The 25187-nt window shown below is 32.7% G+C and overlaps 1 protein-coding gene across 2 annotated transcripts in view; it reads right to left on the bottom strand.

Annotated features, from left to right (window-relative positions):
* Positions 1-660: 660 nt before the first annotated feature.
* LOC110682678 (exportin-7-like) overlaps positions 661-25187 on the bottom strand; it is a 40753-nt gene continuing 16226 nt past the window's right edge. The window contains exons 16-29 of one of the 2 annotated variants that reach the window (XM_021859010.1): positions 23927-24031; positions 23742-23846; positions 23614-23666; positions 23455-23518; positions 23212-23346; positions 19643-19755; positions 19463-19556; positions 18610-18829; positions 14264-14394; positions 9711-9857; positions 9403-9531; positions 9032-9130; positions 1634-1672; positions 661-1262 (exon numbers count right to left, since the gene is read on the bottom strand). In XM_021859010.1, coding sequence (XP_021714702.1) covers positions 1125-1262; positions 1634-1672; positions 9032-9130; positions 9403-9531; positions 9711-9857; positions 14264-14394; positions 18610-18829; positions 19463-19556; positions 19643-19755; positions 23212-23346; positions 23455-23518; positions 23614-23666; positions 23742-23846; positions 23927-24031 — 1572 coding nt within the window. In that variant the 3' untranslated portion in view covers positions 661-1124. The remainder of the gene's footprint in view (positions 1263-1633; positions 1673-9031; positions 9131-9402; positions 9532-9710; positions 9858-14263; positions 14395-18609; positions 18830-19462; positions 19557-19642; positions 19756-23211; positions 23347-23454; positions 23519-23613; positions 23667-23741; positions 23847-23926; positions 24032-25187) is intronic. The other variant, XM_021859011.1, reaches the window with a different exon arrangement.

Below are 25187 nucleotides of genomic sequence, written 5' to 3'. Positions count from 1 at the left end.
ACACATGTATTAGCTCATTTAAATTGAATTAAATTGGGTCATTTTAGGTTTAGTGACCTGTGATTTGATATTTACTGGTTGAAATTGTACTCGTCCCTAAGAAAATAATTGAGATTAATGAAAATGGAAAAAAAAAACAAAAATAAAAATAAAGGTATGTATATTTAATATCTGGATATAATCTCCAACGTGATAGCAATCTTTATGTTAGCCTGTTTGGTAGCATGTAAAACATTATGAGAAGTAACCACTTTTAATTTTTTATTTACTTAAAAACTTATATCTAGTTATTGTAATCTTATAAATAATTTCAAACATATGTTTGCTTTTCTAATCTCATTGGACAACTTAAGGTTTGAAATTTAGTCCTAAAAATTAAAGTCAAATCTAATAGCATCAAATTAAATCGAAGTTGATTTTCAAGGTTTTTACCTACTTATTTGTTTTTATCAAATTTAATTCTATATAACTAATCCATTTTGGATTATACAGAAATCGGATAAAATTAGACCGTCCAATTCAAGCACTCCATATTTCACTCTAAAATCCATATGTTTGAGCATTCAACAGTAACAAAGAAAGTAAGCTACAAAAATTCGGAGAGAAGCGAGTTTCCAAATCATGTGCTCAGCTCAAATAACTCCTGTGAACAAATGAAAGGAAGGAATACAAGCAGATTCATCTTTTCATTATCAACAGTCAAAAGAATTGTGAAGTTCATGTACAAAACAAATATGCAGAACTGTCGGACAACTAGTACAATCCAGACATCCAACGCGTTCCATTTTACTAAACAAAAATGAACTTGACCTAAGATTTCCTGTTGCTCTGTAGCATTCTGGCATATGATTAAAGAACTTCATCCTAGCAGTTTGTAAGCATAAGACTAAGTGAAATAGAACCTATTATGTTAGTATACTTAAATTAAATGTCCAAATCGATCCTACTTTTACTGTGCTAACAAGACTATACAAAGCAAACATGATTCTCCTGCGCATTGATCTTGAGGTGAAATCAGCACCTCCTATCCAGGTACTCCAACATATCGAAGCATATATGAAAGACAAAATGATATGCTTAAATTAATAATTTCTGAGAAGAATTCCCTGTCCAAAATAGTAGAGCTACTTCATACGAAAGTCGTGCCTGAAAACAGTCAAGTTCTGGGTAAACTTGTCCCTGTTTTTTGAATCTAAACTTCGGGATACATCTGCCATTAATTTGTCAAAACAAAGCACAAGGCGCTGCTGTTGTTCCACTGGCTGCAAGTATCAAGAGGTTAAATCGGTTAAGTGAATGTAACATGCTTTGTATAAGAAGTTGGGTATTAAATAATGACCTACAATCTTCAAAAGTCACCTTATAATGCAAGTTATGTAATAATAGTAATAGACCACAAACTATGCATTAAAAAAAAAAAAAAAAAAAAAAAAAAAAAAAAAAAAAAAAACAAACCCTTCATGCATTGAAAAGAAGATCAACTGTTCATGGGAACAAAGTTTGGGAAAATTAAAGCAACTATGACTTATTTGAATGAAAAATTAAGAGACATAAACTAAAGCTGTTTCTTGTAAGCTGAGTGCACCATAAGTCTATTGCTAAGAATTGCAGAAAGACAATATCGAAAATATACCTGTGAGGTCAGTATTTGAGTTTTCAAATCCGTAAATATCTGCAAAGTCAATTAGGATAACAGGTTAGTTAAATAATAATTTGTTCCCCTTTCCTGGTGAGGAAGGAGATAGATGATCTACTTCATGTCTATGTTGGATCTTTTTCCTACATTAAACCCCGTCCTGGGTTAGAATCAAACTTCATTTGACAAGATAAAAAAATGTGAATGGCAGGAAAAGGAGCATCCAAGAAAAAAGAAAAGATATAAAACCAGGATAATAGTGCAACAGTATTATACGAAGTATAAGACAAACTAGCGATGATTTACTAAAGACCAGGTGACCAGACTTTTTCTTGAAATAACTTTTAATTTTTACACCTATTTACTTTTAAGTTTCCCTAACCTAGACTTGTTGATAATAAAGTTCCAGCCCAGTCAAATAACAAGTCAACTAGAAAAAGGAAGGGGCAGTGCAGAGGGAAGAATACTAGTTTTCAAAGATGAGCATCCGATTTCTAAAACCTCCATCTTTAAGCTGATCTGATATATCACATTACAGTAAAACACACTTCTGTAGAATATTTCCTTGAGTATTTAACCTCTAAATCCCTACCTTCATTCAACAATGCTCCAAAATATACTTAACAATAACAATAGCTGCTTGCTTCACAACTCTGAAGATCCAATACATAAACATAAACTCAAATACTTAATAATACGAATGGCTGTGTGTCTCACAACTTTGAAGGTCCAATACATAAGCATATGCAGGGATGAGCATAATGTGGCGCGATACGAGGATACCATTAGTATCAACTCTTTCTATTTAGCATACATACTTGGTTCTCAACTTCTCCCACCACCTCGACACCTAGTTCTATTGAGTAGATTTCCATTAGAATTTCTATTAATGTTGACAATAAAGTATTGACATGGCTTTTTGACATACATCATATTTCGCTAAGTAATCTCCTATAGCCTATTCTTTTTTGTTCGCCCGTCCCTTGTATATTCCCCTCTAATTTCTATTCTTTCTTTTTTTTTTTTTTTTAAATTCAAGTTCAAATGTTACATCCTTAGTAGGGAAAGAACATCGATGGATTAAAAATAAGGAAAGGATCAATCTATAAATTATTTTTCATTAGCTAATATTTCACTTGTATGTTGCTTTCTTACCTCTAAATTTGTTTGTAAAACCCATAAAAGTAGGAAGAGTTCAGCATAGGGATGGCAACTCAATCCGAGTTTGATTCGAATCCGACTCGATCGAAGAAAAAAGTCCGATACGAATTCGCTTAAAAATAGTCCGAATCCGAGTCCGACTAAATAGATTCGAATCCAAATAGGAGGCGGATCGGACTTTGGATCCGAATATGACTAATATGATGTAAGAAATGAAATTTATTAGAGATATTACTAGCAAATGTTAGTATATCTCAAAAACGGAGCGGAATGTATCGGATGTGTGAATAAACAGACCGGATTTGGAGGCGAAAAAATACAAGTCGGATCGGGCTCAGATCAAGCGGATTCGGATTCATGATCCATTTATTAAGCAATTTAGCCACATCCGACCAGAATCCGATCCGTTGTCATTCCTAGTTGGGTATAGGTTAGGCTAACACAAGGGTTAGTTAGGCACGAAACAAAATGGATATGACGACACAACATAACAAGGGCCATTCTTGTACATCATTCATAATATTCAAGTCTGATTTTGAACAAATTGGATAGGAAAGAACTTTTAAGATAATATATAAGTTTTAAATCATATAAAAAAATCACAATGCTCTAAAAAGTTTGTGAAATCCTTACAAAAAAAATCCAAATTTAAGAAAACGTTTAATGCATGGCATCAATATTAATTAAACTTTACATGGATAATTTATTCGAAAATCAAAATTTTGCAAAAGAAGGTCAAATTTTCTCCAATTAACTTTTAATCCAAAATGAATTAGTTACTCCCACTGAATTGTAATAATTGCAACATTAGGGAAGGCACAAATGTTTAGGAGACTTATAGGGTGGGGACCAAAGGGGGGAATGTTATTATATAAAGTATAGTTAGTGGGGATAGTTAATTGTAAATAGGAGAGAGAACTAATAAAAAAGAAGGGTAAGTAGGGTTACTAGAAGAGACAATAATAAAATATTTGTGGGTCCTTACCAAATGAATAAGTGTTGCAATTATTATGAAATGGATGAAAAAGAAATTATTACGATTATTACGAAATGCAGGAAGTGTTTAAATGGACTATAATTAAAGTTTATCCAAATAACATTCACTGGAAATTCATTTATTTTTGGCAATTATGCTACTGGAATTTGACCTCACCTTTTAAAACCTGAATTTGTCTTAAAAATATTAGTTAAGTAAATTTTTTGATTAAAATTAGAATTTAAATAATTGAACATAAATTTAAGTAAATAAAATAAAATGTAGTTTTCATAATGCTTGATATACTACTAAAATAAAGATCACCATCACGTTGGAGATTGTTTCCAAACATTAATTATACATGATTTATTTTTTATAAACCTCAATTATTTTTAAAAAGGAAATTAATTAGAATAAGTGGTGAGTGTATATAAAAATTTCACATATCAAATCGTGAATCACTAAACCCAACTCGATTTTAATCAATTCAAACTACACATACATGTGTCACCTCTACAAACTTAGAGGAATGTTATTTTAATTAGCAATTTTTAATTAGATTATAATTATAATGTTGATTTCATTTTCTTGGTTTTATATATTTCAATTAGGTAATGCTACCTAAGTACCCATGTCGAATATGATTACTTAGCGAGTACCCACGTAGCATGAGATAGGCTAACACAAGGGCTAGTTAGGCACACCATGAAAATAATCCGATATGACGACATAGTGTGGGACATGGATCAAGCCTACGCATCATTTAAAAGAATCAAATCCGGTTTTAGCCAAAATAGTTAGAAAAGAAATTTTAAGTCTACATATAAGTTTAAATACATATAAAGAATCACAATGCTCAAAATGATTCATGAGATAAATATTTTTAAAAAAATTAATTTAAAACAAAAATTAACAAATAACATTAATGTCTTACCACACTTTACATAGATTAATCTGAAAATAAATTTTTTGAAAAAGAAGGTTCAATTTTACCCGATTTTTTAAAAATCCAAATTGAATTAGTTGTGTAATTTGGACTGAAATTTAATGGGATTCGACTAACATTCACTCCTAGCAAGAGACAAATAAATTAGGTATAACATTGAAATTCGATTCCGATTTAATTTGATGTTTAAAGCCTCCAACATTCATTTTGAACATTGATGCTACTAAAATTTTACTTAATTTTTACAACCAAATTCCTAACCTAAATTTGTACAAAAATTATTGGAATTTTTTTTTGTTTTAAAATTAATTTTTATTAAATGCTTAAAATTAAGTTATAATTAAACCTAAATTATTAAGTAAATAATTAAAAAGCAGTTTTCATAAAGCTAAATATCCTACCTAAATTAAACATTGCTATCACTTTGAAAATTATTTTCAAACATTAATAATATCTACATGATTTCTTACTAATTAACCTCAATTATTATGATCAATTATTTTTAGAAAAGAAAAATAATTGAGAAAAGTGATGATTGTACAGAAAGATTCACAAATATCAAATCATGAGTCACCAAACCAAAAATGACCCATTTTAATTCAATTCGAATGGCCATACATGTGTCACCTATACAAACTTGGCAAAATGATAAACATATTAGTAGTTTTAATTTAAATTATAACGTTTAAGTATGTTTTCCTAATATTATATAATTCAATTGGCTAATCTATTTGTACACTCACCATTTGTCCTAATTATTTTTCTTTCTAAAAATAATTTGTCATAATAATTGAAGATAATAAGAAAGAAATCATGTACATATAATTAATACTTAAAAAATAACCTCAAACATGATAGCGATTAGTATTTTAGGTAGTATATCAACATTCTAAAAACTGCTTTAAATTATTTACGTAAAAATTAATGTTTAAATATTTAAAAGGTAATTTTAATCATATAACTAAAACTTAATTTTAATCATAAATTTTCTTTTTTATTATTTATTTGAATAAATTTAGGTTTGTCCAAAATTAAGATTAAATTCTAATAGCACCAATGGCATGCTAAAAATGAGTGTTGGATACTTGGATGCTTTAAAATTCAATCGAAATTGATTTTCAACGTTTCGACCTAATTTACTCATTTGTTGCTAAAGAACCTTCTATGAAGGAATGAATGTTACGAGGTTCAAATTTAATTCCATTCCAATTTAAATAATTAATTCAATTTGTATTATAAATTAATTAGATAAAATTGGCCTATTTTAGCAAAATTTTGCGTTTCGGAAAAAAGGGTATTTGGATAATATTTTTTTTTTATAATTACATGGATAATAAATCCATGTACAGTATAGTAAAACGTTAAGGTTATTCTTTAACACAAACTTTCATATGTGGCCGGCCACAATTTTCTCTTTTTTTTTTTTTTTATTTTACACCACAACTGCCAACCCTCCTCTCTTCTCTCTCTTTCTCTCTCCTCTTTTCTTCTTCTCGAAGCCAGCCAACATCAAATGCTCCACCCATTTTATCTCTCCTCTTTGCCAAATCGAGCCCACCAGTATCGCAATCCAGCCACTCACAGCCACAATTGACCCACCAGTATGGCAATCGAAGACTTATTGTGTACCACCGCTGCTACTTTCTCGTTTGAAATTCGTTGGGGTTTCTGAGTTCCAAATCGAACAACTCTCGAAGAATGAAGAGGAAGAACAGAAAGTTCGAGAAGACGATTTGTTGAGGTCCAGTGATGCCGTATCCACCATCATCAACGGCGAAATCAATCTCTGACGTTTCATTTTTCGCAATGTCAAATTTTTTTTTTTCATTTTTTGCCCTCAATTTAAGTTAATTTGTAAATTCAATCGAATTAAGTTAATTTTTTTTAGGGAGATTTAAGTTAATATTTGGTTAATGATGTTTAAACGACAGCTTTCTCGACACATTGTATAACAACATACAGGGCGGTCAGTAGGGGTTACTTGGTCATGGGTTACTAGGTCGGTCAGGGGTTACTTGGTCGATCAGGGGTTACTAGGTCCATCGGGAGGGTTACTACGTCGGTCAGATGTTACTTGGTCAAGGGTTACTTGTGTGTTAGCTGGCCACACCATGTGGCCAACCACACACAAAACCTGCTGATCCCTTAAATGTTTATTAAGATTCTTTTAATTTTTTTTTTTTTTTTTTTTTTTTTTTTCAAAGATATTTATCTCACAATGTTTTTTTTAGCATTGTGATTTTTTGTGGGATTCAAAACTTATATATAATCTTAAAAACAAACCTGAGTACTTTGAATGATGTCATGGGCTCATGGCACAACCCATGTCCCACCTGGACATTGTAAATTTGTAATGCTACCCATATCGAGTATGATTATGCTACCCATGTCGTGATATGTGGATACCATAAGAACCAACTATTAAGACCAGTCAAACATGCAGTATATAAAATATTACCTCTTTCGATACGCTGACATACCAAAAATAGGACACCGTAGGAAAGAAGATGCTAGTGAAGAGTTCTGCAAATCAGAACAATAAGACTACAAGGCAAAAGACCTGACAAGTGACCTTTGCCACCTAGGGCTGTTCAGATTTAACGTTTCAATTTTATTTATTATCCTTGATCCACAAGAAACCTTAACAAGGAACTTACCTTTGCAAATCTAATTAAATTTCCTACATGATATTAATGGCATTTATGTGTTATTAACTTTTCTGTTTCGTGTCCCAAACTTAATTAAATATAATTGGTTCTCAACTTCTCCCACCACCTCGACACCCAGTTTTATTTAGTAGCCTTTCGTAGAATTCCCATTAATGTTGACCATAAAGTATTGACATGGCTTTTTGACATATTTCATTATTTGTTAAGTATACTACTGTGGCCTAGTTTTCTTTGCTCGCCCAATTCATTTAAATTCCCTTCTAATTTCTTTTCTTTCTTTGAATTATTTTTCTTTAGCTAATATTTCACTTTACGTAAATTGCTTTCTTACCTCTAATAAAACTATTTGTAAAATCCATATTACCAAAGAAAACTATAATAGCACATTGCATGTCACACAAATCTACTTTATTACAAGGATGAATTAAAGGTGAGAGAATATGGCCAAGATACAAGCTAAGATAGCTAAGCAATCACTTCGTAGTAAAGGATGTGGTACAAGTAGACTACATTCAAGAGGTTGCCTTGAAAGCAAAAGATCCATTAAAGAAAGCAAAATCTATAAAGAAACAGATGATATCCTCCAAAAAGGGAGTTGAGATGGGTCAAAGACTGTAAAATAGAGCATCTCACTTAATAGGTTGGAGAGCACTCCTAGCTAGACCTCTTTTAGACATGCTATTTTTAATGTAAGTGTTAACATATTGAAAGAATCAAACGATTTAATGACAATCATGGTAGTGTCTGCTATAAAGTCAAAAGGTGGAACAAAAACCATATAAGCTCCAGCACGAAACCAAGATTTAGGTTCACATGAGAACTATTCTTATGGTGAGAAACACATAAAGTACGAGTAAATACAAACTCATCACCGAGATATACAATTATTGCTTGTCACATGGCATTTTTGTAAATAAATCAATAGTGATGATGATTGGATAGAGTTGTTGATTTATTTACCAAAATGCCATGTGATAAGCAATTTTTTTTTATCCCGGTGATTAACTAGGGCTTCCTCATAAAGTACATGTAATAAAATTAAAGAGTGCATCAAAAAAATTTGTATAAATGTATTTTTTTTTTTTTTAGTTGTTTATTTATGTTTTTTTTTTTTTTTTTTTGGTGCTTAAAGTGATGTACCTTTTATCTTTCAAACATGTATCATATAGCTATATGACACGTACCTTAAATATTCATTTTGAATTTATTTTTAAGAAAAATTCATCTTTTTTTTTTTAACTTAAGAGTGATGTACCTTATTACTTTATAACATGTACTTTTTATCTTATAGATATATTACACATACCTTAAAATTTTGGAAAAAAATAAAATAAAATTAATAAGCATCCTCACAAAATGCTAGGTTTACTAAAAAGCAGGGGAAATATCAAATGTCTTGATTTCTGCACAATGGCATCATATTAAGCATCACTGCATCTTTATTGAAAACTAAAAACAAAAAAAATTGCATCACAAAGCTACTTTTAGCCAGATACTATGTACTATCAACAGCATGAAATCAGTCTAATTCATACAGTGTTATCCCAGGCATGCATAGTTTTTTCCGTAATGATACAAACACAAAGCTACTTATACTCTGTGTTGGCCGAACAAAAGAAGCGTATAGATTAAAAAGCTAGTACCTGCTCGCTTATCAAAATCAGACTCAGAATAGGCCTACTCAAGCTCCATTGATTGGGACAGTCCTCAAATAAAACAAGCTCAAATAAGGTCTTCAAAATCTGTCAGAAGCAAAAGTAGATTATTACCACAATAGGACACTAAAGCCATACAAAATAAAATTATGTGCCCTCCCAGCTATTCTCTCCAACTTTAATAGAACTGAATCAATAGTGTGCAAGACTGCACACATCTTGCTACCTCATACAGATAGGTGTTTAAGTGTCATAGTCGGCTATATGTATAAGGAAAAAGAACTTATTTTAAAAACTAATAAATTAAAAAAAAAAAAATAAATCCCTCTTCACGATGATTTGAGGATATAAAATCTTACTTCTGGGAACAATGTGGGGCATTCTGCAATATGCCGTGCAAGACTGATTGTAGCTGGTGAAGAAGGTGCATCCCCCATAGTAATGTTGTTGAAATAAAAAGCTGCCAAATTATCAATTGCTGATGCGCACTGAGAAGAGCATTGATAAATGTCAAGCTAGAATATGATAATATGTGAAGAAAACAGCAATCTTTTACATTCACTCCACTTGAAATAATCTAGAGCCACACAAACATGAACTAAAAAAAAAAGCTGTATATAATTTTAAGAAATATTGGCTACTGGGATGCAGGGCAGCTGTAACGCACCTGTGTTGAGATGCCAGTATCTAAACCTTTAAGACCAGATTCAAGGGATCCCATAATGCGCATAAAAGTGCTTGTATCAAGATTCAGTACAAAAGCAATATGACTGCTAAACAAAACCTCCAGAAAGGCAAAATATGCCCTTGTTAACTGCCAACAAAGAGAAATAAACTCACATCAAACTTTTTTAAGTGTAAATACTAAATGATAAAGTGAATGCTTACTAGCATATTTAATGAGCATAGATTAAAAAAGTCCCTTCAAGATTCAACGGTTCAACCATAGTAAAAGCAATATCAGTTTCTAAATCTGAAGAAACAGCAGTCAACTATGTCCAGTAATATAGACTCTCCACTGTAAGAGAATAGAAAACACATACTTTACACATTACACTAACTCAAACTCAGAGTTTAGGCTATGTTTGATCCTATTTATTTTGTCTAAATTTGTATCATCTGATCTTATATTGTCTGCTTAAAGCTTATTATGTATGTAATTTCTTAATTGTGTGTGAAATTGTCCCGGGGGGAGGGGGGGGGGGGGAAGAGAGAGAGGAGGTAAATAAATAAATCACTGTTTCAACTTCCTGAACTGAACAGAACTAAAGTTATCTTAGTCAAAACAAGTTAAATAGAATAAGGCGTAATCTCATAACACTCAATAGTTTCATAAACTGAAATAGGAAACAACCTGGCCTGTACATCAGTTTGCATAACTTCAACTAGAAATATCATTACGCAAATGTGTCACGTTCAAAGCTAATATCTTAATACTCATAATTATTACAAAAAAGAGAACATAAAGGAGCTGCACCTCATAATCCAATTCTTATATCATGGAGCCACCAGACTGTACATCCTAGTCCCTTGCATATTTGCATTACACTGACATGTTCGTTGTATGACACCTCTATCCTTTTCAATTTAATAAAAGCACTATCACTCATCACATCCACCTTTTCTGTGCAAAATAGTCCATAACTCCTATCACATTTACATTTTAAATAAAATACCAATTCACTAACTGCCATTATATGTGTAAAAAATAATTTGGGAAAAGGGGTGTAACATACTTAAGGGAGCATGGAGTAAGATAAGGCTACTCCATCATAATAACGTCATTCTTACAAGAATTTTCAAGTTTTCAGACATAAGGCGTAAAAAGTATTTCCTCCTTTTTTTTTTACTTGGAAAACTTCTACTCCTTCCGTCCCATATATAGTTTCTGTTTTCCTATTTTAAAGAACCAAAATGTTGTTCCTATTTATATTTTTGGATAGAATGTAAAGACCATTATACCCTCATTTTTTTTAACTTTATTCATTGTACTTCTTAAATTACCCATAAATTTTCCACTTGCTTTGTATTTTTTTCCACTTTCTCTCTTTAACTTTTGCCTATAATTGTACTTTTCATCTTTTTTTTTTTATGTACTTCATTCACTTTTCCCTCACTAACTTTTGTCTATAATTGTAATTTGCACTTTTTTCATGTACTTCATCCACTTTCTCCTCCCATTTCTTAAATACCGTGAAAAAACAAAAATAAGAATTATATATTGGGACCGAGGGAGTATATTGTACACTATTCACATTCTTTACTTCAATTACATTCCGTGATTCATTTACAGAAAATATAGTCATATGGGTAAGATCTATCTTAATGTGTACTCTACTAAAATTTAATTTTTCTCCCTTCGTTTCTATATGTTAGTCCCATTTGGAATCAATCACGTAAAATAAGAAAAGAAGAATATTGGGCATCTAACATTAAAATACTATAACAGCTCATAATTAGTTATGTCATATTCAATTTTTCTGATGTTTTGGAAAGTATAAGCCATAATTGTGGCCTTTGTGGCTGAGCATGCGACTTAGCTAAGATTTTATTGCCATATCATTAATCCACTACCATCACAATTAACCAATCAAATTTAACATTTCAAAATCTTTAACTAATCAGATTTAAATAAAAATCATGAAAATTAAAATGCAACTTTTTAATTTTCCCAGTAATTTAGACTTTTTTTTTAATTTTTTTACGAGAACACCACGTTAATGTTTTTATATTTCGAAAATTAAACAAAATAATTGAATCTTCAGAAAGAAATTTGAAACAAGAACAAAAAGATAAAGACAATTTGAGCAAATATTACGAGCATTAAACATTGATCTCAATTAAATCTCAATTTGAGCAAATACACCCAGCACATCAGAACTCATGGCTAGCAAGCACCAAACGAATGGCAAATGCAGCTTAATCTCAATTCAATCTCATTCCTCATCGTATACCTCTACAATACAGAACAATCAAGACAAGGTTTACGCACAAAGACTATTAAAGTGGTAAAAAAACACAATATAGAACAATCAAGACAAGATTTAATCGAATTCGTACCAAATATACAACCTATTGAGGAGAGAGAAAAATATCAAGGAGAGAGAAAGTGAACGTTTAACAAAATTAACTGGGGGCTTCGTTGAATCTGGTGGCACTGACCCAGAAAATCGAAATTTTAAGGAGTAAAGACAGATTAGCCTTCAGATTGAAGAGAGAAAACTAGGGTTCTTCATGTACAGTGGATAATGATGGGAAGTTAAAGAAGAGAGAAGGGAAGAATCTGGATGTTTGAGAAGTTAAATGTATCAGTAAAAAAAACAAAATAATGTGGTGAAAAATCATTGACTAGAGTTATTAAGCGTGGAAATTTAGGAAACGATCCAAATAGAATCAAGGGATATAATGGGTATTTAAATAAGACAGTGAGGGCGTAATAGGAAATAAATAAAGGCTATAAAAGGAAAATATACAATATGGGTAGATCTTTTTTAAACGCCTAAAATAGCATATGGGACTAACATTATGAAACGGAGGGAGTACAATATTTAAAAATACAAAACTAAAGATATTAACGTTTGAAATTGGAAAACGTGAAAAAACATAATGTTGCAAGTAAAACCCTATGGCCATTATTTATATTGATACTAATGAATGAAGTCAACATAAATACTTTAGACTCATAATTCAATAACCATAACAATTATAACCATCGTATTTATTCAAACATCATATGGTAAAAGCTATGACTATATTTTCAAGTAGAATAAAATAAATCTAGAAAATACATAGTTCCTCTGTTTGTCTGTAGATGCATCACTTTCTAAAAAAGGAACATTTTAAATAGATACATCACTTTCCTTGAAAATTAATAAACTCTCTCTATCTCTCTCCTATCACATGGCTCTAATTTTTTCTTTCTCTTTATCTCTCTCATCTCCAAAAATTGCCTAGGAGTCCACAATTATTAAAGCGATGCAACTAAAAAGAAACGGAGGAAGTAGATAAAATGACATCAACAATGCACAACATAACACCTATCTGTAATAGACAAACCTAAGAAGGGGCAATATAAATAGTCATGGTCTTTGAAATTAGTTTACAGAGAGAGAGGGAAAGGAAAAGGTAGGCAGATTTTTGAGAGAACACTTAGGAGAGTTGTGACCTCAAGTCACTATTCGGAGAGTAGTAGCCTTAAGCTACCTCGTAGATTTGCAACCTAAAGTTGCTAGTTTGTAAAAAGCTCAAACCTTTTAATCAAAGAATCAATCTTTTTCTCTCTATTTTCCTGTTATTTTCGTGAGTAAGTTAGCAGTAATCTCGGTGTATCACATGTAGTAATTTCAGTCTATTACACTGTTGCTTCTACAATTCTACTACATACCGTAATATTTTTCCCCAAGGATACAAGTTTCCACTGTTTTAATGAGGTAATTGCAGCCCTGTTTTTCTTTTTCACTTTTAAAGCATCCACATACAAACACACAAATAAATGAGAAATAGCCAAATGGGGATTACCCTACTGCAACACACAAAATTCAAATCCATCACCTACAGTGCAAAAGAAATTTATTACTAATCACCTAAAGTTTAGCTGGAGTAACTATGCACCTCCTAAGTCCTACTATGGAGGGCAGTGAGAAACAAGACAACAGGTTTATATCTGCAAACAATGCTGCTTATTGATAAACAGATTTATAATAAGAAAAATCAGTTGAATTAAGTAGGGCTCTTCTGTTACAAATTTTCAGTTTTGGTTCAACAGTTCAATTTAGGATAGCAAGGTACTGTAAAAGATTCTAGAGCCATTTCTGTTACACATTAAGCAAAATTTATAGATGATGAAGATGGCTTTGGCCTTTAGATGATGAAGATGGCTTTGGCCTGAGATTCAAGAGGGTTATTTACATAGAGGACTGGAAATAATAGCAGCACGATCCATCAACAGAAAAAAGATAATCCGTTCAAAAACCGTTATTTTCTTCTTTATACTCCCTATAAAATAAAGAGGGAAATATTCTGATAATATTTGATGGAACTGGTGAAATAGTTGAGCTAGTTCACAGAAAATTTATACTCCCTATAGAATATCTTCCTTATATTACAGGATGGTACTATTTACCTGTTATGTTCACAGTAGCTATTATTGTAGGATAGACCAGAACAATGGAATTTAATTCAGAAATAATAGCACATGTAATTATGTAGAGCATCACATACCTTACGAAACACCAAGATGTCCCCCAAAGGGATCGATAAGGTCATCTTCAGAGCCATGTCAAGGGCATCAGCAAGAGCTCTATCGCCATAAAGTTCAAATACACCAAAATTGACATAGTTTCCACCAAGAGCTACAGTGAAAAAAGAATTAACAACATTAATCAAGACGTGAACATACCCACATAATTTTCACATGCAGCAAGACCCATTAGAAAAGTTATATCATTCAGATAAAATAAATAAGTAGTTTAGTTGTTAATTCCCTCTTTTTCTTTTCTAGATTAAAATCACTGTATACTGATATTCATAGAGTGCCACAAATTTTAATTTGACAATCGCCACCATACAAAGTGCCAAAATTTTCCTTAAATATTCTTTATACAGAAATTAGGGAAGATAATGCTACCTCTGTCTTACAATGATCATCTTATTTGGTTTTCAGCAATTACTTCCCCCGTTGCACAGCAACAATTATCATTTTAGGAAGTTTCACAAATATCAGAACATTTCCCTATTTGCCCATGTTGTCTCTCTTTCTCTTTCCTCATCACATGGGTCTCTATCTTTATTCCTCTCTATCTCTCTCCTCTTCTTAAAATCCATGCCCCTTCCCCATGTTGCAATATTAGGGGAACGGAGAAAGTATTAGTTAGGAATTTATCAATACAAATAGTAGTGAATTACAATTGTAACAATAGGCATTGTGTAATTAAAAAGACAATCAAAGGATACACTATCAAAAGAAAAGAGCTCATTCTTAGGGATGAAGGGTCTAATTAATTAGAAAAACATGATATAGTCCATATTTAATCAATTTAGATAAATAGTTCATTAAGTGTGAGAGGGACAATCAGCAAGCACATCTAGAATACATGTCACTGGTCCAAACAATCACAAATTCTTCAAAGAATATAATTGAACAGAGCTACATACACCAATTTATTTTTTTTTATTTTTTTTTTTATGGAAAAACTACAAAAACTTAAAACGGAGATAACAGGGAATAAAAAAAGAAAGAAAGAAAAAAGAGGCACATACATTATTAAAGAGTCACATAGTTACGATGTAAAATCATCCATCAGCAACACACACACACACACACACACACACACACACACACACACTGACAGAATAGTAAGAGGTTATGAATGTCAAATGATAAGGTTAATAATCACTCGATGGAGAGGAATTGTGATGACCTTGTGTTACAAAGAAATTTCCACGTGAAATGATAAACATTGGATACTAAGAGTTGTATATGGAGTTAAAGACACTCGATGCTGCAGTTTAGGGCAGATATATGAAAAATTTATAGATGATAAATGCCTCCAAAACCTAGACATGCATCCATCCATGTAGTAAATCCTGTAAGACATCTAAATAACTAGGAATTGAAAGTATATTGAGAGAGTTAATGTTGCGTAAAGGGTTGATGGGCTCACAACAAGTGGAAACAATGCATGCATCGTTGATTTTATCAGCATGCTTTCTGTGGTGAATGGCCATCAATTGAACCTATTCTTAAGCTATCAGATGTTTGAGCCTCTTTTTTTCTGTACCCTCTGATCGCCATCTTTTGTATTAACTTTTTGCAGAGGATGCAGGATGTGTCGGGAGGTTTAAGCATTGAAACATGATGTCTGTTTCTCATTAGCAATTCAGAGGCAACATTATTATTTTTTGTCTCAAATAAACTTCAGAAGGTCAATAGTTTACACTACCCTTAGATCTTTATGGTGATTTGCTAAGGTCATTCTGCAGCCTTCTTCTCCAAGAGTATTTGTTCCAAAGTGGGTGAGCGTCCTGAGCGACCCTAATTTCCCGCTTGCCTACGTCTGGGTCCCATTCAGAAATCGGCGACAATAGCCTAGGGATAGTGTGAGAGTTTTTGAGAGGGGTAGCATTGGGGAGGCTTTATCCTATTCAATTCCAGTGCTATTTATCACTTTACAAGTGAGAGACCATCTTGTACAATCAAACTGTGCATAGGCCTAAAGTAAAACTCTAGCATGAAAAAAATCTCTAGGGAAGAATTTATCGCAGTTCTGGAATTTATATCTACCTCCTATTTTATATCAAGTGATCAGAGCAGCTATGATACTCTCAGGGCTTTAGGGTACTCAGATTTCCAGATCCCGTGCATGGACTTACAGTTATAGTCCATACAAATGCATGTCACATGGTTCCATTTCAAAAATGTGCTAGCTTAGTTAAAAGTGGCATTAGGAAAAAGATTGATTTCCTTAAGTGTACTAAGAAAAGGTTTTTTATTTTCTTTTTGGGAATCTACAATTCAGATGAAGTCCTCTAAATATTGAACGAGCTTACTAAAAGGTTGGTTAGAGGCATGCCCTTTCTGGATTGTAGATGTTGGAGGATACGGTTCGCCAGGTTGGGGATTTATCTATCTTTTTCACTCCTTAATTCCTTATATAAGCACTTTTGCAAAATTTTGAATGAGTATAGCCAAAAGCATTAATAGATTAAATGATAAGACAAACTGCAAATTTGACAACCCAGCATGGAGACTGAGCATATTCTTTATGTGTTTTGTGCCTGAAAAGACACTGAAATAGGGATTTATTAGTTTATGCATAAAGCACTTTTATAAGCACCCCTTTGTCAGAAAACAACCTTATAAAATTTATTTTGGCAAGTTTAGACCTTAAACAAATTTTTTTTGTCAAAGAAGACCTTAGCCAACTTTCCGACGTTGACTCTCTCTTTTCCAGTGTTGACTAGAGCAACTTGGCATGTGATCTTATTTCTTTCCTAATTACACTCTTTTCCCTCCAAATTCCCCCACAAAAGACCCATGCTCTCTCACATCCTCCATAACGATCTTCCTTTCGCTCAAATTTGAAGGCTTAATTACCCCAAAAGCTGTTAAATTATGCAATTCAAGTCTTGAATGAATCAATTTATCACTTTTCGACCAAAATAATGTGTTTTCCTTTCTTTAGATTTCTGAATTTTTATGAAATTGGGTTGTTGAAAATTAGGTTTTTTTCCCTAAATTTTTTAATTGATGTAATCGAAGAACAATGAAGACGAAGATCATAAGGAAGGGGGAGTTCGGTTCACGAGTCTTGAGATATTGAGGAGGGAAAGGGTTGGGGCGTTTAATAAGATGGGGCGGGATATAAAAAATGGGTATCAAAGGGGGGTGATTATGAAGGTGGGGGTTTGAGGATTTTAAGGGATCTGGAGAAGAGGAAGAGTTACTTGGAACAGGATGAGGAAGAACAGGATCGGAGGTGGGAATGAAGATGGTAACGAGGAGGTTGGAGGGGTGGAGGGAAAAGAAAATGGAAGCTAGGGCATTTGATAGTTGGTGACTTGTGCTATAAATTTTTTCCGATTTGAGATGAAGAAATTGGATATGATGAGAAAGAATCAAAGATTGACGATAGAAATGGAGAATAAGGAGATATTCTTGTTTATTACTTTTGGTGTAGTGGTGATGGTGGTGGACTGGTGATAGTGGTGGTGATTGGGGTTGAGATTTTGAAAAAGAGGTCTAATTAGGAAAAAACAAAGTCAAGCGCCAACCATGCCCCAGTCAACGCTGGAAAAGAAAGAGTAAACGTTAAAACGTATAGTTAGGTCTTCTTTAACCCAAAAAAAAAAAAAAAAAAAAAAAAAAAAAAAAAAAAAAAAAAAATTGTTTAAGGTCTGAACTTGCCAAAAATATTTTACAAGGTTGTTTCCAACAAACGCGAGCTTTTAAAAGGTTGTTTCTGACAATTTTTCCTTAAATATTTTATGCATTAGAAAAATCCACTTTCCTTTGACTTAGGTTATCGGAGTCCTAAAGACGTGTGGGATCTATTAGGCTTCTTGGTCATGTTTGCAATTCCTAGTCTCATATCTCTTGTAAAACCAAAAAGTCAAGTAACCATGTTTCACAATCCCATGGGTCTTGTGTCTGGACTTCGGAAAAGAAATATTTTCGCGATACAATCTCCAAATCATCTACTTCAGACACAGTAGTCAATCTTGCGTACTTTTGATGTTCCTTAAGGACCTTAAGTACTTTTGATGTTCATGTGTAAGCTAACATAATCATTAATTAAACCCTATTTAAGTAATTTTTCCACATTTTAAAACTTTTTTATTATCCACATTAGCTTTTAGTTTATTGGTCAACTTGCGATATAACCACTATCCTAATTCATGCAAAGAGTATTGACCTATAGTAATAACTAAAAAAAATCATTTACTATTATAGTATCAAGTCAAGGAATAGGAGGCTACGAATGAAATACCACACACACACACTTTCCTTATCTCATGCACGTAAATTTCAATGATAATGCTAAAACGCAGATTACAGATGCCCTCACCTCTTGACAGTATAGTTAAGCAAATCCATATGCCCTTGTACTTGAATGAATAGATTTCAGATGCATTAGGAAGAGATAATATCCTTGAGCCATATGCTACTATTAATTTGCTTACTTCCCGGAAAAGTAGTATTCCATTAGCAGAAGAAGAGTCAAATGTCAAACGCTGGGCCTTGTTCAGTACAAATTCAGCCATGAATTTTAATAATGGGGTTGTAACCTGTAAAAAGTAATCATGATTTTAACTTTAATGAGACTAATTCATCTAGATAAAATCCTAAAAACAAAATTAGATTAATAAATAAATATTATGAAGTATTAAGAAAACAGGAGTTCCGGTGTCCAGCATTTCTTGTTGAGAAAACACAGAGAATTTGACAACAAACACATGCGTGGTTGCAAGGAAATCACAAAGATTAGCCCAACACTCAGTCACCACTAAAAGCATTCTTAAAGAAGAATGGAAGCCTTGCAGTGATCTGATAAGTCACTAGAAAAAGGAGAAGATTATTCTTATTACCCAACAATGCAGGTCTGCAAGTCAATTTACTGTTGGGAGGATGTATAAATTGAAAAAGGTTAAACATTTTATAAAGATTCAGCATTACTCTCATAAAAAATTATCGATGAGGCATCTAAATATATGAACCAGATCAGCATCACAGTTACCCAAAATAAATGGCCTAGCTAAAAATTTATTTCTTAGTTAACAAGGCAAAACACAAAAGCATAGAGTAATGCAGATCCATTTACACTAGAAAATTCCAGATTATACATTAGAACATAGAGCCCTTATTTTACATTACCATAAGTTATATACTAGATGCCTCAATGGACTATGAGAATATCATACCTCAGGAGTGTCAGCCCAATGTGAAATGCCTCTCAAGAGGAGTGGCATCCTTGAAGGATACAACCAATCGAACAAGAGCCCATAAGTTCTTCGACTAAAGTTAACACAGAAAAATTTATCATAAAAATCAAACTCAGAACTAGGAGCGCAAATAAGCAATAATCTGTTAGAAAAAGATACCTGTTGGTGGCCATTGCAATTCCCCTGAGATCTCTCATCAGTCCAATTAATGAGTACTTAACATTATCACTTCGAAACATTGTATCTGGAGTCGACTCCAACGAAACAAAAACCTACAAAGAACAAGTCATATCACATTACCAGAATTAAATCCTAAATTGCTCCAGGCCAAAGAGCCACTTTACAAAGACACAAAACACAGACAAACCCCATTTTTACAGTTGGTATAGCCTTCACAATCATATCTTGATTAAAAAAACGTAGCAAGCTGTGTGCTTTTCTCCAGATATTGATTGGTAAAGCAATACAAACCGAAGCCTTAATCCCAAAGATGGGTCAGCTAAAAACAACAGTTTGGACTCTAAAAAAGCAATACATCACAAATATTTTTCATATTCCTATGCGTAACGATTTAACGATTTTTGGCATATTAACAAAGATTAAACAGCTTGATTTGGTCAACATTAGTGCAATGACATTCAGTTATGATATCATATCTTTGACTGCCTCACGTTCCTTACATATTATAGTTTCCCGTAATATGTCGCCATAATGTATAAGATTTCTCTGATACAGTTAGTCTACGTATTTTTTTTTCCCTCTCACAATTCATAAGACATACACATACCACCATACTGTTCTAACTTCTTTAGTTGTCAAAACACAAATTTGATGGTTAATTTTTGTATGCATATTAATTAGTAAAATTATATAGAAAAGTTACACTTCGAAAATATACATTGTATTATACTTTGAAAATATCCATTGAAACTTATACAACAACATTTTATATTTGCATGGTAAAAAGAAATATTTTAAATTGACATCCCCCACAATGTACAATGATGTACTCCGTCAGTCTTCAAATCATTGCCTCTAAGGCTTGGGCACGCATATTAAGAATATATGGTATAGTGTAGGCTTTTAGGTAGATAGTGGAAGATTACTAGGGGTAGCAAAAATTCTAGGTACTCGGAATTGGACCAGTTAGGAATTGATGGTTTTGGAACCAGAATCGATTAGGAACCAGAAGGTTCGTAACCAAAATTGGACCAGGTAATGAATTAAGGAACTGGTTACAACCGGTTTCCATTCCCATTCTCAGTGTTTTGGAACCGGAACCAATTGGGTACCCAGTTACCCGACACATATTAAAATATATATGTATTGTAAACACCAAAACGAGTTGCATGTATATAGTTAGTAAATAATTAATGCTTTAAGAAAATAGCTCTGTTTTTTTTTTTTTTGGAATGGTAAGGAGAAGAGCCCTACTTGTCGGAACCTCTCATAGGCCCTCCCAACCCGGGTTAGTGGTCTAGGCACTTTGGGAGTTGGGGGGAAGGGTAACGAAATCCCAACCCCAAAGTGCCTCTAGAGGAGTTTGATCCCACAACCTCTTGGTTGTGAGATGCAAACTTTCCCACTAACCAAGTGTTACTTGGTAAATTAAATAAATAAATAAATAAATAAATAAAACAAACAAACAAACTTAATGCATACAACAAATATAAGTATCAAAAGCTTATGAATGAAATTGACAAAAAAAAAAATATTATAATTTGTATTGTTTTTTAACAATTACATATATAACCAGGTATCCGGAACCAAAACCAAAACCAATACCCAGTGGTTCCAAACCCAACTCCAAAATTTTAGTAACCGGTTATACCGATTCCAAATTTTAGGACTTGATCCCAACCAAACTCCGGGTCCAGTTATTTAAACCGGGTACCTTATCTGCTCACCCTAAAAAATATGAATAATGGAGAAAGATATAGCGGAGGACCCACATCACACACATTATAAGAAGAGAGAAAGTGAGAGTGAGGTAGTTATGGTAGAGCCCAAATCACATAAAATTGGGTGAGGAGAATTTTCCGTATAAAGTAACAAAAAAATTATATGGGGACAAAATATTTGTGGACAAAGGGAGTAATTACTAGGAGCATCACCACCCATATTTTTTTAAAAAAATTTTTATGTCATGACATGAGTTTTAGTGGGAAGAAAAAAAATCATCTCATGGGTTGATATGTTCCATTGATGGTACTTGGTACATATCATGCCTCCATTTTTGCAAATATCAACTATTATTACTTTTTAGTTCTAATTTAAAAAGCTATTTTCTCCAAAATGATATTGATAAAAAAAAAAAAAATAATAAAGAAAAAGCAATCAAGAGTCATATTTTTTGTAGAGTTTTAAACAGGCACCACTACTGGCATATTTTCAATAGAAAAAGAATAAGAAAATTTGTTGTAGAAGAGAGGAGGATTAGTAATTTTGAAAATGTTCATGAGCAAGATAAAGTTTGATGTAAAAATATAATGTCATGACATAGATGATGTGAATGAAAGAGAAAGTGGCAGAGAGAGAGGAATGATAGTGAAAGTGAAATGTTCAAAGACTTTAAACATAGGCATCATAGTCAAATTGCATAACCCCATCATTGTGGATATCAGCTAACCTAGTAGGTATATTCTTGGAAGTTATGCCTAAGACCTACATCACAACCCTTTTCGTATACCAAAAGCATAGCCCTTGTCATTGATGTAGTTACAAATCCAAAGTTTGTTAACAAGGAGAGTGATAAAAGATAGAGGAATCAATCAACAGCTTTTATGTAACAGGTAGAAGTATGCTCATTTGTTCAAGAAAAATAGATAGATGAATCAATTTTAGAGCAAACAAGATGTTAGCTAAACATTTAATAATGCAAAATTGAATATTAATTTCACATACAACCTCTGGATTTTCAATTTTACTCACTTTTCATTTTGACACTATACATACATACCATTTTGATTGTCTTTTCTATGATTTGTACCAAAGAAAAAACATAATGTGGATCTTGTTAGATTCATATCGGTATGTGCTTTCATAAAAATCATACTACCGCCGTTTTGTTTTAGTTGACACCATTCTATTATCACGCTTGCCAATGCACAATTTTCACGATCAATATCTCTTTTTTTTTTCTTTTTTTTGGTTAAAACAATCAATATCTCTAATTATAACGTTGTAAAATTATAAAGAGTGGATATTAATAAAATATACATTAGGACGATACAAACAAGATCCCACATGACTATGCTTTATCGTAGCTATAGATCACAAAAGTTAGTCAAAGTATAGTTTGTGAATAGTGCAAAAGTTAAATGGTCTGTCAACTAAAAAAAACGGAGGAAGTAATAAGTTTTTATAATTTTACTTGTAAAAAGTTAAAAGACATGGATTTTGTTATTTTGAAATTGTAAATTTGCAAGTGGAAAAAGTCAAATAGAGTAAACTATCAGAAAGAAACGAGTAAAACAGACTACAGAACCTTGTCAACTTTCTCCATACCATCACTAATTTCCTGGACTTCGTCCTTAACACATTACTTTACTTAGGGCCAATATACAAAAATGATCATATTCAGCATCCTTACACAGCAGGGCTGGATAAAAAATGTCATATATATTCAGAAAGATCAGGCTCTATTGACTTTAAAATAAACTGCTTAACTAAAACTATTCTTACGTCCACTTCTTTTATCACTTTTCTCACCAAATATAGAGGAATACCTTTAGAAGAGGCTCCATTGAGGACTTGAATTTTACAGGGCTATCCTCCATAAAGATTAGCCAACCAATTATATAATAAAAAGTTGTTCTGCTACGAGAGCACCTATGCTCTTCCAGAAATGGAAAGTGGTCCCTCTGAAATCAAAATGTCAAAAAAAAAGAGTCAAAACCACTATAGAGCTTAAGTTCCTCAGCTAACAAAATAGGGAAATGACAGATTCAAATACATTAGACAAACAGTACCGTGTGGTTTGCAACAATGAACTTGACTGTGTCCAGTCTCAGAAGAAACTTTCCAGTCATATAACTGCAAAAACAACCAAAGGCTACATCAGTTTAATTTTTCTAGTTTTTTCTTATACAATAAACTGTAAAGCAATCTAGGTTAACATAATTACTTACCCAGAAGCCAGCTCCAAGAATAGACTCAATGTATGATCAATAACTTGTTCGCTCTACATACAAGAAGAAAAGCAGAGGTTAGACGAATATATTAATCTACTGAGAATAAATAAGCAATCAAGACCCACCTCTGTATAACATTTTAAATTTGTTGCAATCTTGCTCACAATGACGTTTAGTAAAACTAAATGATCATTAAGCCCTAGAAGCTCCGATAATCGAGCATATAACTGCTGCACCCAAAGATAAGAGTCTCAAGCACAACTTTAGAAATAAAATATTGTGTGGTAATCATATTATATGATGTTGTTACCTTGGACGAATGCATGGCCTGGTCACCAATATAACACTTTCGGAAATTCTGGAAAAACATGAGTATTGCACGATCTAACCTCTGCTTGCTAATTTCAGAATATCTCTTCAACATGCAAAAAATTAAAGGTTATTTTACATTGAAAAGTACGATAAATTAATAGGAAAAGAACCAAAAATAGTCACACAAGGACTCAAAAATTCTCTCAACTTTTACACGCAGTTAATGTACATAAAAGTGCGGAAGAAATAATAACCTTCCCACATGCATTCAAAAAAGGAGTACCAATAAAAAAAATCTAACAAAATGGACCAAGTTTCCAACAAAAAATTCTGCAACCTGCTAAAAATCAGGTTGAAAACTAAAACTCTGCAAAGGCGGTGTTGGAAATCTAAATCTACTCCAGCTATAAAATCCCCATCATTAATAAGGTAGCAAGACTGCTCAGAAACCTAAGTTCCTTTTCATCAGCTTGCAGACATAATGAATATGAAATTCTTTTACACTGCCTCAGAAGGTACTACTGCGCTACACTAGGGAGGACAAAAGGCTTTGGGAGCCTTATTTAGGTTTATAAAACTAACATGCAACTAGATAGTGGGTTAATAGTTTATCAAATACACAAGATGTGAGAAGAGAAAAATAATAAAGAGGGTAGGAGTGGGGATCATGAGTGAAGAGAAATAATTAGAATTCTAGTAGAGGGGAGTAGGGAACCAAGGGAGGAGAGATAATTAAAAGTAGTATAAAGTTTCCAAATTGGAGAAGTGTAGCACTTAGAAGATAAAACAACATGAGTACAAAATATCAAGTCACAATGCTAAGGATGTAGTAAAGTTAAAATCCAAAATACTGAACCACCCGTGACACTTGTGTGGCTGAAAAACAGGATGGAACAATGGGAGGCGGAAAATATGGAACAATAAAATTTGGTTCGAATCCGGACTCTTAAAGATGGAGGGGAGCAGGAAAAGGGGGAAAATTGGTCATTACTTTTTACCCGACGGCATCTTGCCAGGAAGTTGGTGGGCTCATCATGAATTACGTTGGGGTGGCTGGTAACTACCATAATGAAACTGCCTTTTCTTTTTTTTTTTTACATCCGTACTGGAGTTATAACATTTGAATTTCTCTTATATTCTACGTTCCAAAAACGGATTCTATCATATATTTTTCACTCTCTATGATTATCTTTATTTCAAGTATTTGGGGAATTCTACTTAATAGACGAAACATCCTTAGTACACGGCTGAGGAAAAAA

The sequence above is a fragment of the Chenopodium quinoa genome, unplaced genomic scaffold (assembly GCF_001683475.1).
Source record: "Chenopodium quinoa cultivar QQ74 unplaced genomic scaffold, ASM168347v1, whole genome shotgun sequence".
Taxonomy (NCBI): Eukaryota; Viridiplantae; Streptophyta; class Magnoliopsida; order Caryophyllales; family Amaranthaceae; genus Chenopodium; species Chenopodium quinoa.
Note: the sequence above shows the minus strand (reverse complement) of the source record. Positions and strands in the feature narration are given on the sequence as shown.